Below are 13,977 nucleotides of genomic sequence, written 5' to 3'. Positions count from 1 at the left end.
GGCTTCCAGAATCCTCTAGAGGGGATGGCTGATGACAGCGGGGCGTCGGGTTTCCCGTCTTCCAGTGCAGATGCGTCCGTGGTGCGCTTTTTATTCAGAGGGATGAGCTTTTAGACCTGATTTAGCAGGTTTCCTCGGTGCTGCATTTTTGAAGTTGCGCCACCGGAGACCCCGCGTATGTGGGCCCCTCAGCTTCAGGGAGGTCTGTCCTGTTTCCCGCTCTTTTCCTGTGCGTCAGGATTTTCGGGATTTTGTGCTGGCGCAGTAGACTACGTCGGGGCGCCATTTTGGTTGATGCGCACCTTGGCTCATGGGTATCCCATCCCAGAGGGGGATAGGGCTACTTTAATTTCGCCAGTGGTGGACGCGGTGGTCTCGGCGCTTGCTATGTGGCATACTGTGCCTGTTACAGGCGGTTCTGCCCTTAGGGTCTCTGAGGAGCGTACATTAGAGACACATCTTAAGTATAATTTTGATGTCTCTGCCTTGGGGGTCCAGGCGGCTATTTGTGTGGGGCTGGTGACTAGTACCGTGTTTCGGTGGTCTGAGCGTGTCCTGGATCGTGAGTCTGATGACTGGTCCTTAGTGGATCAGGAGGTGGTGAAGATTGATATGACTGCCTCGTTCCTCTCGGATGTTCTTTGTGACTTGGTGCGGCTAAGTCTGGGGCTTTTGGTGGCCGCGCACCGTACCATGCCGCGTCCAAAACTGAACTTCCCCAAATTTCCCTTTTGGGGGTTGTTTTTGTTTGGAGAGGACTTAGATATGGTGGTTCAGACTTTGACGGACTCTAAGGTGCCCCGTCCGCCTGAGGGCTGTGCCTGCCCGGTGTCTCGGGGCGGCACTGCCCGGGGGCGTCTGCGGGAATTTCGCAAGTTTCGCCTGGGGTGTGGGGCTGCTTCTTTCCAGGCTTCCAGTTTTTCCCCGGGATTGGTTGGCTTAGCGCATGCAGTCTTTTCAGGGAGCCCGTCGGGGGGCTGGGAGTTCCCCCCCCCCCCGGTTCCCCTGCTGCCCGTCCTGCACGATGGCTCTTTGCCGGCGCCCCCTTTGGTTCCCGTGGGTGCCTGGCTGCGCAACTTGTTTCCCAAGTGGGCCGAGATCACGTCTGATCAGTGGGTCCTGGTGGTGGTGCGGGACGGTTATGCTCTAGAATTTTGCCTGCTCTCTACCGGATCATATCTAGCCTTTCCGTGTCAGGTGGCATGGGAGACGCTAGCCTTTCGCCAGACCCTTCAGCGCTTGTTAGATCTCAAAGCAGTTGTCCAGTGTCCCCTCAGGAGTGCGGCACCGGCTAGTACGCCATTTCCTTTGTGGGGCCCTAAAAGGAGGGGACCTTTCGCCCCATCCTTGGTTTAAACCGGGGTCAAAAGGGCTCTCAGAATTCCCTTTTATTCGCATGGACACACTGCAGTCTCTCCTTCTGGCGGTTCAGCCGGGGAGTTCCTGATTTCTCTCGCTCTGGCGGAGGCCTACTTGCCTGTTTCCATTCGGGCCTCTCATCAGCTCTTTCTTCGCTTTGCGATATTGGGTCAGTACTATCAGTTCTGTGTGCTTACCTTAGGCCTGGCCATGACTCCCCAGATGTTCACCAAACGTGATGGTGGTCGTCGTGGCGGCATTGCAGTCGGAGGGCATTCTGGTGCACCCCTACTGGGATGACTGGTTGATTTGGGCGAAGTCATTGCAGGAGAGCACCCGGGTTACGGCTCGGGTGGTTGAGTTTCTCCGGTCACTGGGCTGGGTGGTCAACCTTTCCAAGAGTCGGTTGGTCCCAGCTCAGCATCTGGAGTACCTTGGGGTTCTGTTCAACGCCTCCTTGAGGAAGGTCTTCCTTCCAGAGGCCGGGGTAAACAAATTGCAATCTCAGATTCGCCGCCTTTTGGCATCCCGGTGTCCTCGGGCGCAGGATTTCCTCCAAGTCTTGGGGTCGATGGCAGCATTCCTGGACGTGATGAGGTGGGCGCGGGCCCACATGTGACCTCTTCAGTATGCTCTGCTCCGGAGGTGGTCACCCCAGAGGCACAGTTTGGATATCTTTGTTGGTAGCTCCAGACCTCTCATCTGGTCTAGAGGGTGAGTCTGGATCTACCGCAGTGGACGATGCTTCTCACGGATGCCAATCTCCTCGGTTGGGGGGGTTCAGTGTCTAGGTAACTCAGCTCAGGGCACCTGGTCCATGGAGGAGGCGTCCTGGTCAATCAATGTGTTGGAGACCAGAGCCGTCCGTCTGGCGTTGTTAGCCTTCTGCTCCCTCTTGATGGGCAAGTCGGTCAGAGTCCAGTCGGACAATGCCACGGTGGTGGCTTATGTCAATCGTTGGGGCACCAAGAGCGCTCAGGTGGCACAGGAGGCGGCTCGGCTCATGCTTTGGGTGGAGTCACACCTTCTGGACTTCTCGGCCTCTCACATAGCTGGGGTGGAGAATGTTCAGTCGTCACATCTTAGATCCTGGAGAGTGGTGTCTCAGCCCCGTGGCTTTTCAGTTGATAGTGCAGGCTTGGGGTCAGCCCCTGATGGACCTGATGACCACGAGTGGCAACGCCAAGGTGTCCCGCTTCTTCAGTCGTCGCAGGGATGGACTGGCCGAGGATCTGGATGCTCTGGTTCAACCATGGCCAACAGAGGGCTGTTGTGCGTGTTCCCTCCATGACCATTAGTGGGCAGAGTTCTTCTCCGCATTGCTCGCCATCCGGGTCTGGTGGTTCTGGTGGCTCCGGATTGGCCTCGACATCTGTGATACGCGGATCTGGTGACGCTCTGGTGGTGGATCCTCTTCCTCTGCCTCTCTTGGACGACCTTCTGACGCAGGGTCCCATTCCCATGTTCGACCCGTCTCCCTTCTGTCTTACGGCTTGGCTTTTGAAAGGGGTCGCCTTGGTAAGAAGGGGTATTCAGATAAGGTGATCTCTATACTCTTGGGGTCCCGGAGGCTTTCTACCTCTCAGGCTTATATGTGGGTTTGGCGCCTCTTTGAGGGGTGGTGCCAGATGCGGGGAGTGGTCTCTTTTCGCGCTTCTCTGCCTAACATCCTAGAGTTCTTACAAGATGGCCTGGATAGAGGCCTGGCTTGGTCTTCTCTCCGGGTTCAGCTTGCGGTCTTGTCAGCCTTTTGGGGTTCGTGACAGGTCAGCATTTGACAGTCATTCCTGATGTGATTCGCTTTTTGCGGGCGACCAAGTTGCTCAGGCCTCCCGTGCGGCCCTCTGTTCCCTCTTGGGATCTCAATCTGGTTCTATCTGTTCTGGTGCACCCGCCCTTCGAACCGTTGGGCGGTTGCTCTTTGAAGGATCTTACTCTGAAGGCGGTCTTTTTGATGGACATTTCTTCCGCTAGGCGTGTTTCTGAGCTACAGGTTTTCTCTTGTAGGGCTCCCTTCTTGGAGTTTTCTAGGGAGCGGGTTGTCTTGAGGCCTGTTCCTTCTTTTACTGCCAAAAGTAGTTTCTCCTTTTCATGTCAATTAATCTGTGGTCCTCCCGATCTTGGGTAGTCGGAGCTCTTCTGAGCAAAGACAGCTGCGCAAGTTGGATGTTGGTTGGGTCCTTCGCTCTTATGTGCAGCGGACCCAGGAGATCAGGAAATAAGATCATCTCTTTGTTCTTCTAGCTGGTCCTCGTAGGGGGGCTGGCGCTTTTAAGGCTACTATTGCACGCTGGATCAAGGAGACTATTGCTTTTGCTTCTCTTCTGAGGCAGAAGCCCATTCTGGAGTTTCTCAAAGCTCATTCCACTCGGGGTCAGGAGGCTTTTTGAGCCGAGTCGTCGCTCATGCCTCTAGTGGACATTTGTAAGGCTGCGGTTTGGTCTTCCTTGTATTCCTTTGTCAGACACTTTTGGGTAGATGTTCAGGCACGTCGAGATGCGGTGTTCGGTGTGCATGTTCTGGTGTTAGCCCTTCGGGGGTCCCGCCCGTGTGAGGGACTGCTTTGGTATGTCCCATTTGTAAAGATTAACCTCTACTGGTCTGGAGAGTCTAAAGAAGGAGAAATTAGGTTCTTACCTGCTAATTTACTTTCTTTTAGCTTCTCCAGACCAGTAGAGGTCTCCACCTTGTCTGTTATTGGTGTGTTGGGGCTGTTGCGTGGGCAGTTTTGTTTTTTGCTGCGGGTTCTAGTATTTTTCTAGGGCCGGGGAGAATTAAAGAACAGCGGCTGTAGCTCGGCTGGCGAGCTGTGAGGACATTTTCCTTCTAGTATTTCTCCTCTGCATTTTCCAACAGCATTTGGGTATGTTAGTTGTTACTCCTGTTCGGAGTATTGTTTATTTCTGTTTTCCAGTTCTTAGCTCTGCTTGGCTATTCGGCTGACTGATGAGAATAGAGAAGGGAGTATATGATATACTGTCCCACAGTTTTGTTTTCAGTCTCCACCTGCTGGTCATGATTGGATATATACCCATTCGTAAAGATTAACCTCTACTGGTCTGGAGAAGCTAAAAGAAAGTAAATTAGCAGGTAAGAACCTAATTTCTCCTTTTGATCTGCATCAGATAAGCCTGAGGATAAAACAAATGATTTCCAAATTATATGCATTTTCTTGTATAGACAATAATTGTCCAGCAAATGTTTATATTGGGATATTCTTTTAAATTTTTATTCATTTTCAAACTTACAATAAGTGTGACAATATATTCAAACAAATTAACAATAAATATAGCACTTAATAATCATCAATAGTTCAAATGATATGCTCTTATCTCCCACCCTTTCTTATCATATAATCAAATACCTTGTACATATTCATAAAGAAAATGTTAGAGAGAGCCAAGGTCTTTATAATAAGAGCAGAGACTGAGAAACCTCTTTCATAGGACTTAAAAGGAGTCCTAAGTCAAGATGGCAGAGCTCCTGACCTCTCTTGAGTTTGAGTATGTGTGGCAACTTTCCCCCATGGGTAAGAAGAGGAACAGGGGGGCCGTGACAACTTCTCCAGCTACTGCCACATCTCTGTTGCCTCTGGGGGAGTACTTCTTTCAGCCTTGCCAGAGCTTTAGACCAATGGCTGCACTAATGGGGTTTTCTTTACCCCTGAACAGAAGCTTCACCTACCCCGACCCGGATGTGCTAGCGGCATAGAAGGGGCAGTGGAGTTGCTGGAGGGTCATCCTCCTGCAACTTGGCTGATTCAACAATTGCTTCCAGGAATTTATTGCTGCAACTTTTGAGCAGGGTTGGAAACTGCCAGGTTATTTTGATGTCTGTACTGCAGAACCCTGAAATGGAGACTATTGGGGGGACGCCATGCAGGTACTTGGTTCATCTTTAGTTTGGGAGTGATTTGTTTCTAAAACTGTGGAAGTTTAGGCCCAGACTTTGGATCAGCATTCTATCAAATTGCACAATTACAGCTTCTCAATGGTATTCTTTACACTCTTACCATGTCAAACCTATTACTTTCAGGACCCCTGAGGAAGGCATGTTTGCCGAAACACGGACCGTGTAGGGTCCGGTGGGACAAATATATGTGGACTATCAACTTGGATTTGTATTTGTTTTTATTGTGAAGTGATAAATAAATCTTTCAGAACATCCCATCCACAGTTTTTGCTCTGATCTATTGAAGAACAATAATCTTGTTTTATATCCAGATCTATAGGACTAACTGAATTTGCCAGTTTTAAGTGAGCAAGCAGTTTATAAAATTTAAAATTGACTTTGCAGCAGTAACCTGGTTGTGAATTTCAACCAATCAAGACTCGCTGACAAAATTCCTGTATTCTTTGTTCCAGTGGGTATGCTAGCCTGTTGCGATAGAATCAGTCTTGTGTGTCATTACAGACCAGCGAGGTCCAGATTAAACCATCCTCCTCTTCCCTCATTCCTGATGAAAAAGGATTCGTCAGAGCCAAGGATTCCAAAAGGAGTGCCTCTGCAGTTTGATATCAACAGTGTGGGAAAACAGGTGATTCTTGGGTTTGTTATTCTTATTTTACTCTTGAGTGCCATGTCTGCTGTTCCAGTTGCAAAATATAGAATTCATTAGTTAGCATGGACCTTCCCCGGGCTAGCTTAAGGAGTGAGCCAGTGAGGCCCAACCTTTAGGGGCATGAACAACGGCAGGAGCATGTTCTCTTCCTTTCTACAACCATGCTCCTCTGCCTTGGGCTTCCCTACATATCTGAAATGCGAGACCAGTTGCTTCTGGTGGAACTGGGGCTGATGCTTGGAAAGGAGGATAGATTCTATGAGGGGGCAGTAGCAATGTCATCTGCAGGAGGTGAGCTCTGGGGATGTAAGGATGCAGGACAGCAGGGACTCAGACTTAAGTGGAGACGTTATGATTGGGTGGCTGAGTATTGGGAATGTAAGTGGAGACCTGGGGCTTGAGAAGGATGCTGAGGGGAAGATTCTCAAAACCTACCAGTTCCAGCCGATTTAGTGTGGAAGTTATCAAAAGGTCTCACCATTGTCTTTTCAGAGCTTCCTGGCAGACTCCGATTCTACCATGCAAATGTATTACAATGAGGTCATTAATATTTAAACAAGCACTCCGGGCGATTCTCTATTATTGCCGAATGATTCCCTAACTTCGTTGTCCTATATTTGCAGGCAAAATTTTCCTGCAGGGACTGAGCTGTCGTAGCCTTACTTTCCGGTCAGTGCCAGAGTGCTGATTGGCTCAGGCATTGACAGGAAAGTAGACTTGACAGCTCAGCAACCCCCCACCCCTGCAAATGAACCTCCCCTCCAAAAAAACAACCTCAACCTTGAATTGAAGTACGGCCCCTCCCGCCACTGGGGTCCCCGTCCCTCTGACAGGGAGGATACCAACTCCTGATGGTGATTCCCCCCCCTCCCAGAAGCAGAGATGTCCCCTGTGGGAGGGGCCTTAAGCACCTGGGCCAATCAGCGCCTTAGGTCCCTCCCTAGTGCATTCCAAGATGCATCGGGAAGAGGAAGGCCCGCCATTTTGAAGTGGCTGGCCAGAGGGAGTAGGCATCCCTCCGGCCGGCCAACGGCTGAAAGGTACGGGGGTGTCGGGGTATAGGCATCACCAGCGGCAGGAGGGAGTGGGCATCCCTCCTGACAATCTTCAATTTGGGGTCTTTTTTATTTGCAGGTGTATTCTATGCTATCACCAGCAACTTGTCCCATGCAAATTTAGTGGCCTTCTGTGAACCTCATGTTAATGCGCAGGTTTTAGAGAATGACTTGTCTTTTTCAAATTGTTATATTTATGGCTGCGATAGCGGTCCATTGGATTTTAGTGCGATTGTTAAGAGAATCTTCTCCTGAGTGAGGACTAAATTGACCAGAGATTAAAAGAACAATGGAATTGGGTGAAAGGATGTGAGTAGGAGGGAAGGGAGATGGTTTGTGAGGCTATGGACAAGGGGCTAGTCTTTGAAGGCAGTGAAAGGGTAGAAATGGGAGGATTAAAAGGAATGCATGGAGGGGGTATGACCTAAGAAAGGAATTGACTGACAAGGAAGTTTCTGGTAAGGGGATGAAAATTAAAGAAAGGTAAATAAGGTTGGGAAAGGACTAAAGCCTAGATTCACTAAACTCACTGATGTGATCTGTGACTGAGTCTTCCCGGGTGACCGATTCACTACAAGTCATCATGCAAATTAATTCGATTGGAGGCATGCCCCACAGTGACTTCACGGATCGCTGCAGAGCGATTCTGATGCATGCGCAGACCATCTTCTCTGCACAAGCGAGGTCAAAACGGGGGAGGGGGGGTTTAATGGAACATAACACACTTTAGCCAGAGCTATATGCAGCCAGGAACAGAACACGTTTTTAACCTGTGGGCCCACTTCAGGTACAGGGCGGCAGAGAGCAGGAGAGTTGGCAGAGCTTGCCTTGTGCGTTTTGCACAAGGGAGATGTGTTTAAATTGGTTTTATTTTTGTTTTGATACTGGGATTTTAGGGCTGCAGAGCTGGAATTTCAGGGCGGCAGAGAACAGGACAGTCGGCAAGGACGTGAGCGACTGGTCCTCAGCAGTCGCTTCTCTTTGGATCAGCCAGCCCAATTAGTGTTCCTTTGTTGGTTTAGTGAATCGCTGCCTTCCTACTTTACATGCCATTTTCCCTCGTTTGCATGATCAGATCGGCCAGAAGATTACTGAATCGGGTTGGGGCCGGAGAAGGCTCGCAAAGCTTAGTGAATCTAGCCCTAAGTACCTAAATAGAAATGGGGGTCTAGAAAATGGGTGAAAGATGAGGGAGGCATAAGGAGGCTGTGGAATGAATGAGACAAATGGGAATGGAAAGACTGGGTCATTAAAGTCGCTAATATAAACATGGAGGAGTGAAACCCAGTTCTAGATAGAGAAGGTGTCAGATGTAGGGGAGACCAGGGAAGATAGGGAAGAAGAAGAAACAAAAAATGGAAATGAGAGCCTGGAAAACCAAAAGGAGAAAAGTGATAAAGAGAGAATCAGGGTCAACCTAACTGGAAAAATAAAATGATCAGACAACACAGCTACTTTCTGGTGTGGGGTCGTTCTTGTGGTTATCTCTGTGGTTCTGATTATAAGATTGCACTCCCCACCCCTTCCCTTGAGTTCAATAGCAAAAGCTGGCTTAAGGCGCCACAGCCCCTTAAGCCAGCTCTGGACCATATTTGTTTTGCTTTCTCACCTTCCTGCCTGTCTAATTTTGTGAAAAATGAGTTGCTTAAAGTGTTTATGTAAACAAAAAATAACAGTCCAAAGGATTAAGCTGTTTGGGTGAAGAAGATCATTTTTGACTGTTTGCAGAATTAATTTAGTCTTTGTTTTTGATTTGCAGACAGGAATAACTTTGAATGAGCGCTTTAGGATCCTACAGGAACAAAGGACTGCCCTGATGTCAGAAAAAGGCAACAGATTTGTCACAGTGGGATAGATTCTCCACCCTACACTTGCTTTGGTTTTGTATAAATGGACTCGACTGTTTTGGGGGGTATTTGAGTTGTGGAGCTTTTTTGTGTGCTTTTTAATTTTTAATTTTTTTTTTGTTAACTTTTTGGAAAACGAGGAACCAAAAAACATTGTTTTTCAGAAATTGACCAGACAGGAAGCAGATTCCCTTTTTTAATTTAAGGCAACCTTAGTAAAATATATTTTTATTGTTTATACTTTAGAATAGTTACCTTTTCTCTCTATTGCCCTCCTACCCCCACCCTCCAAAAAAGGGGAAACAGCATAACAGTGTTCTGCTATTCTGGGCAATAAAAGATGAGGTTTGATTTACACCAGTAGCTGGCTAACCAGGTGATAGTGTCCATACTTACTACGATGACTGAAAGAATTGTAGATCACAAACAGTTAATGCATCAGAAGTCTGCCAGCAGCAAGATGGGCAGAACATATATTTTTTATATTAGTTGGGGATCTGACAGTTGAAACAAAATTTTCTTTATTGAAGGCTATAAAGTTTCTCATACTTTTTGGTCCATCTTGACCCTTAGTGTTTTTATTATTAGCTAACGATCACATGATGTTTCAGCAACCTTGGAAGAGGAATGTCTTGGGAAATTCCCTGCTAGACGCAAGAGGAGGAACCTGGTTCTTAGCGTGGTGGATAGATTGAACTACCTGTCCAGGGGGCTTGCACATCTCTTTGGCTCGGTAGCATCCCGAGTTTAAAATCACCTGCCAGGGAGGCTAAAAAGTGTGTTCCTTCTTAATATGTGTTGTTCATCTTTACAGATTAGAGTACCTTAGGCTCTGACGTTTTTGTAAATCCCAAGCAAAATTTGTTCTTTTTTTTATAGCAGGATTGTAGAGTCCTCCTACACAGTAGGGTTTAGCGTCAAAATTACATTTTAGACTGCTGGCTATCATTTGAGAGTACGATGAATATTCAGAGCAGAGTACACCATGTATCAAAGCAGTGTGCGCTACACATGAAGAACAATTTATTTTTTTCCTTTTAATTCCCCCTTCATTTTCAAACCCCATTCCAGAGATGGCATGACACAGCTGGACAACGGCAGAGCCTTTATTGAGATGTCATCGCTATCTTTCTGTGGCCAGCCACTTTCTTTCCTGTGTACCACTTCATGACATGTTCACACCGAGGAGTTTCAGGGCTGACCCAAAAGAAGTCCTTTACACTAATTAACCATTGCACTAATAAGCAATTTTTTATAACTTTTCTTTCAGCTCTTTCAAATTGTCAATTGATAATGATTAAATGTCTTAATGCACAAAAAATCCGATACCTGCCTGAAACAGTCGAAGATGAGTCCTTGGTGATATTCTCTGCTTTCCTTTGGTGCCAGTGCAGGCCCCATTATGGGAAGGATTGAGGTAGAAGCTGCATTTCCATTTGAGCCTTTTGCAGCTAACAATTAGGAGGCATAATGTGTATGTTAAGGGTTGAACCTCAAGTGGCTTTTTGTGGCTTTACTTCCATTAAAGCTGAGCTAATGCCACGTTATGGATCTAAATGTCTCGGTAACGCCTTTGTGGTGAAATTGTCAGAATTATCTTGCATCTTCCTTGGGGAAGACTTATGCGAGAGAGATTTAGACAGCTCCCATATTAACTTTCCTTTTCCCCTTCTCACCCCAATACACATTGCACATCCCTAATCATGTTGGCTTAAAAATAATTGTTTAATATGACTTGCATGCTTCTTGGCAATAGCAAGTCTAAACAAATAAGCACTGGAGGCTTATTTCCCCATTTCATGCCATGTAGCAGTAAATTTGTTTAAAAAATGTTCTGTGTTGGGCTGACCCCTTGACTGAGTGGCAGTGATATGCACCATCATGAGTAAAGCAGCAGAGGGCAGTATTCTGTGCCCTGGAGGGAGGAAGGCTTGATGCAGAGTTCTCAGGACTATTGCTGTAATAGCCAGATTAGGAACAATGGTTGTTTGGCTTATTAAAAGAGGTGATTTTGAATGAGGGCTCAATACCTCCAGGATCCCAACCCTGGTTCTGACTGAGCTGGAAATAGCCAGTGTCGTGTCAAGTCATCCTGTTACTAGCCTGGAAAGGTCCTTGCGTGGTGTTCAGTGCCTTCCGCAGCAGTGAGGTGCAGCATCTGTCAGGGAAAGTTTGCAATTTACACAAAGATTCTTTACAGTGAATGTTTTGGAAGTTAATACATTTGAATCGTAAGCTGTTGAAGTGACTTTTTAAATAAAAATGTTACTGTTTTCTTAAGCTGGTTTTGTGTCTTTCTTACGTCTCTAAGCAGTGTTTGGTATGTATTAACAGATTTAATTGTGGTGTTCTTGGGCAGTTTATGCTTTCTGAATTCAAGAAAGCTTGGGACAAGTACGTTGGATCTCTAAGGGAGTAGATGGCTAGATCATAGGGTCTTTATCTGCCTTCAGAGAATTCAATACCAGAAAGGCAAGTCTTGCAACATCTTGGGTGCTTCTTATTCTGTCCTTGTCACAGACTAGATCAAGCACAAGCTGGATCCCTGTTGCTGTCCTTTTAGGTAAATCTCCTCAAATTGTTGGTAATGTGTTCCCTGGTCTTGGTGTTTACCTTTACATGTTCACATACATTCATTAGAGTTGTCCCATTTGATTTCTTTAGTCTTTGGTCTGCCAGTTTCCATGTTCAAGCAATTGGGATACAATATAAACTGGTGTGTATCGGTCCTCCTAGAAAAGTGCTCATGTGGATCTCTGTAGACAAGCAGGGGAGATAGAGACAGACCTCTTGGGGGTATCCTCAGACTGATCCTGCGTTCGAGCTCTCCCCTAGCTATAGTAATCCTTTTGGCTTCCTGGCTGTAGGTGAGAGTTCCCACATTCAGCACCAGTTTTATTTCAACTGCTCCTAGTTAAGACACAGCTGCCCCCTTGTCCTTGCATTCAGCCAAAAAAATAAAACAGGTCAACATCCATACCCAAAAGGAAAGCCAGGCCTGCCAACTGTTGCCTCAATGCTGGTACTTTCCTCAACCTGACATGGCTACCTATCCTGTGCCTGCATAAGCAGTGTTTGCTCCCCACCCCCTCGTCCAGTTTTGGCATTGCTAGGAGAAGTGACCTGGAGACTCACCATGTCGTAATATTCTCCTGCGCACCCAGATGCCAGCTCAGCTCTGGCAGCAGCTTTTTCAAAGAGTGGACATGGCCACAAATCTGTGGACCATTGCTCCAAGCCCACTCCTCCAGCATCATCAAAGGTAGTGGCTTTGACACGTGAAAGTGCAACAAGTCCTGGCACAGACTACCAGCGTGCAGCTTCCCCCTACACCAGCAGGCACTGTGAAAAAGGTAAGGCTGACCCAATTTCCTCTCTCCTCTTGGCCAGTTTCCTTCCCCATAGGATTCTATTTTGATGCCTGTGAATCTCCAGGAGTTTCTCCTCTTGCCTCCTTCAAATGCTTTCCTGCAGCTCCATGCATGAAAGTACCTCCCTCATGCAAGGTATGCATACCCTCCCCCACATAACCTGCCTTCCAATTTGCCAGATGCTATTGTCCTACCCCCAGTTACACATACATGGTTGGAATAGGGCTTTACTCCTATTTGTGCTCCCCGGAACCTTGGTCAAATATAGAGGAGGTCATTTCACCTAAGGAAAAGACCCATCTCCACCCCCTGCTGCCTAAACAAGCACCTGCTATCTTGAATTTCTTTAAAAGGTATCTAAGCTACTGAGCCTCAACACAGCTGATGCGACATCTGGACTATCCTGCAATTGCAAAAAGTCCCTGCAAAGGAATTTCTTAAGGATCTGTGTCGATTTGATGCGTCTCTTTTAGAACATTTAACACTTATTAAAAAATCATTTTTCTGTTTATTATCAAGCCTGGATGTACGTTTCAAGCTTTATGCAGACGATATTTAATTCTTTTTTCCTGTGAAGAATTCACTTGATGATGTCATCCAACATTTCAAGTATTTGTTCCTTACTGCAAAAGAAAAGATTTAAATTGAAATGTTGTTGTCTGATTTTGATACTGATTTACTTTCTTATGTGATTTTGGATGATTTCTGAAATTAAGTTTCTAGAAGTTATTGTTGACTCGGCATTAACTTTTCTTGTGTTGCTTGCAGAGAATGTCAGTCATTTTCTTCTCAGCTCCTCCTTGTCTCCCCTAGTAGCACCCCCTTTTCTCAGTTTTAACTCTGCAAGTGAGTTAAGAGTGTCTTCTCATCTGCTCTGCATTAGATTTGTTATTTTCGGGTTTTAAATCCGATTTTTCTCAAGCGGCTTCCCTGTGCTAAAAGGATCACAGTAGACCTGGGACAGCTCTTCCTGGGAGAGGATTCAAACATTTGGGTCTGTAGCCACTAAGGTCACCCCTCTGAGGGAAGCACCTTCCTGGCCGGCCGGCCTTAACACTTGGAGTTCAGGGATCGGTTCCTTGAGAGCATTGCTTGCCCCTGCAGAGTTCAGGCACTAGAGTGCAGGCTGTTTTGACCCCATAACTGGCTGGCAGGCTTGGCAGTGGTCGGCTGCTTCCTCCCTCCCCCGTTCTTGTTTGTCAGAGGCAGAAATCCTTCTCCATTTTCCAGCTACAGTGAAAGTTGATGCAGGCACGGCACATGGCAGTTCTGCGAGTACACTCTATTTATGAGAGACATTGGGGTAGTCTAGAATTTGGCTATTTTAAAAAGTTCTTAGGGCTGTCCTAAGGGTCCCCTACCTCAAATATCCTATTTTGAGAATTTTCTGCCTTTATTTTGGTTCTCCAGGGCCATTTTTTTGTGCCAAAATATTGCCGCCATGGCCATCTTGGAGTTCCTGATTTTATTTTAAAAGCATTTTTCTTCCTCCAAATGCTTTGAATTTGCTTATAATCATGTTTAATGAACTCCTCAGGCGATTTGACCCCTTTATCATGCCAGATTTGTGCTGGATTGCTGCCTGAAGAGCATCCTTGCATTGCGTGCCATGGTGCATGTGAGAGGGAGGGGGCGCAGGAGTTGTGGACTAATAAAAGGCTCTTCTGGGTCATAAAACTCTATTAGAGCCTTCTCTACGTCTCTTGGCACCGCCAGCGAAGCGCAAGTGCACGGATGTCAGGGATCCTGAAAGGAAAAGTGATACAGACCTCCAGAGGTCCCTG

General features: G+C 46.9%; 1 protein-coding gene across 1 annotated transcript in view; it reads left to right on the top strand.

Moving 5' to 3' along the window:
- The window catches only part of FYTTD1 (forty-two-three domain containing 1), a 49,697-nt gene extending 38,595 nt beyond the window's left edge, over positions 1 to 11,102 (top strand). Inside the window, exons 8-9 of the mRNA XM_033958777.1 lie at positions 5,773 to 5,896; positions 8,735 to 11,102. Coding sequence (XP_033814668.1) covers positions 5,773 to 5,896; positions 8,735 to 8,830 — 220 coding nt within the window. The 3' untranslated portion in view covers positions 8,831 to 11,102. The remainder of the gene's footprint in view (positions 1 to 5,772; positions 5,897 to 8,734) is intronic.
- The last annotated feature ends 2,875 nt before the right edge of the window (positions 11,103 to 13,977 follow it).

The sequence above is a fragment of the Geotrypetes seraphini genome, chromosome 9, assembly GCF_902459505.1.
Source record: "Geotrypetes seraphini chromosome 9, aGeoSer1.1, whole genome shotgun sequence".
In the NCBI taxonomy this organism is placed as follows: domain Eukaryota; kingdom Metazoa; phylum Chordata; class Amphibia; order Gymnophiona; family Dermophiidae; genus Geotrypetes; species Geotrypetes seraphini.
This window is presented reverse-complemented; position numbering and strand designations above follow the sequence as displayed.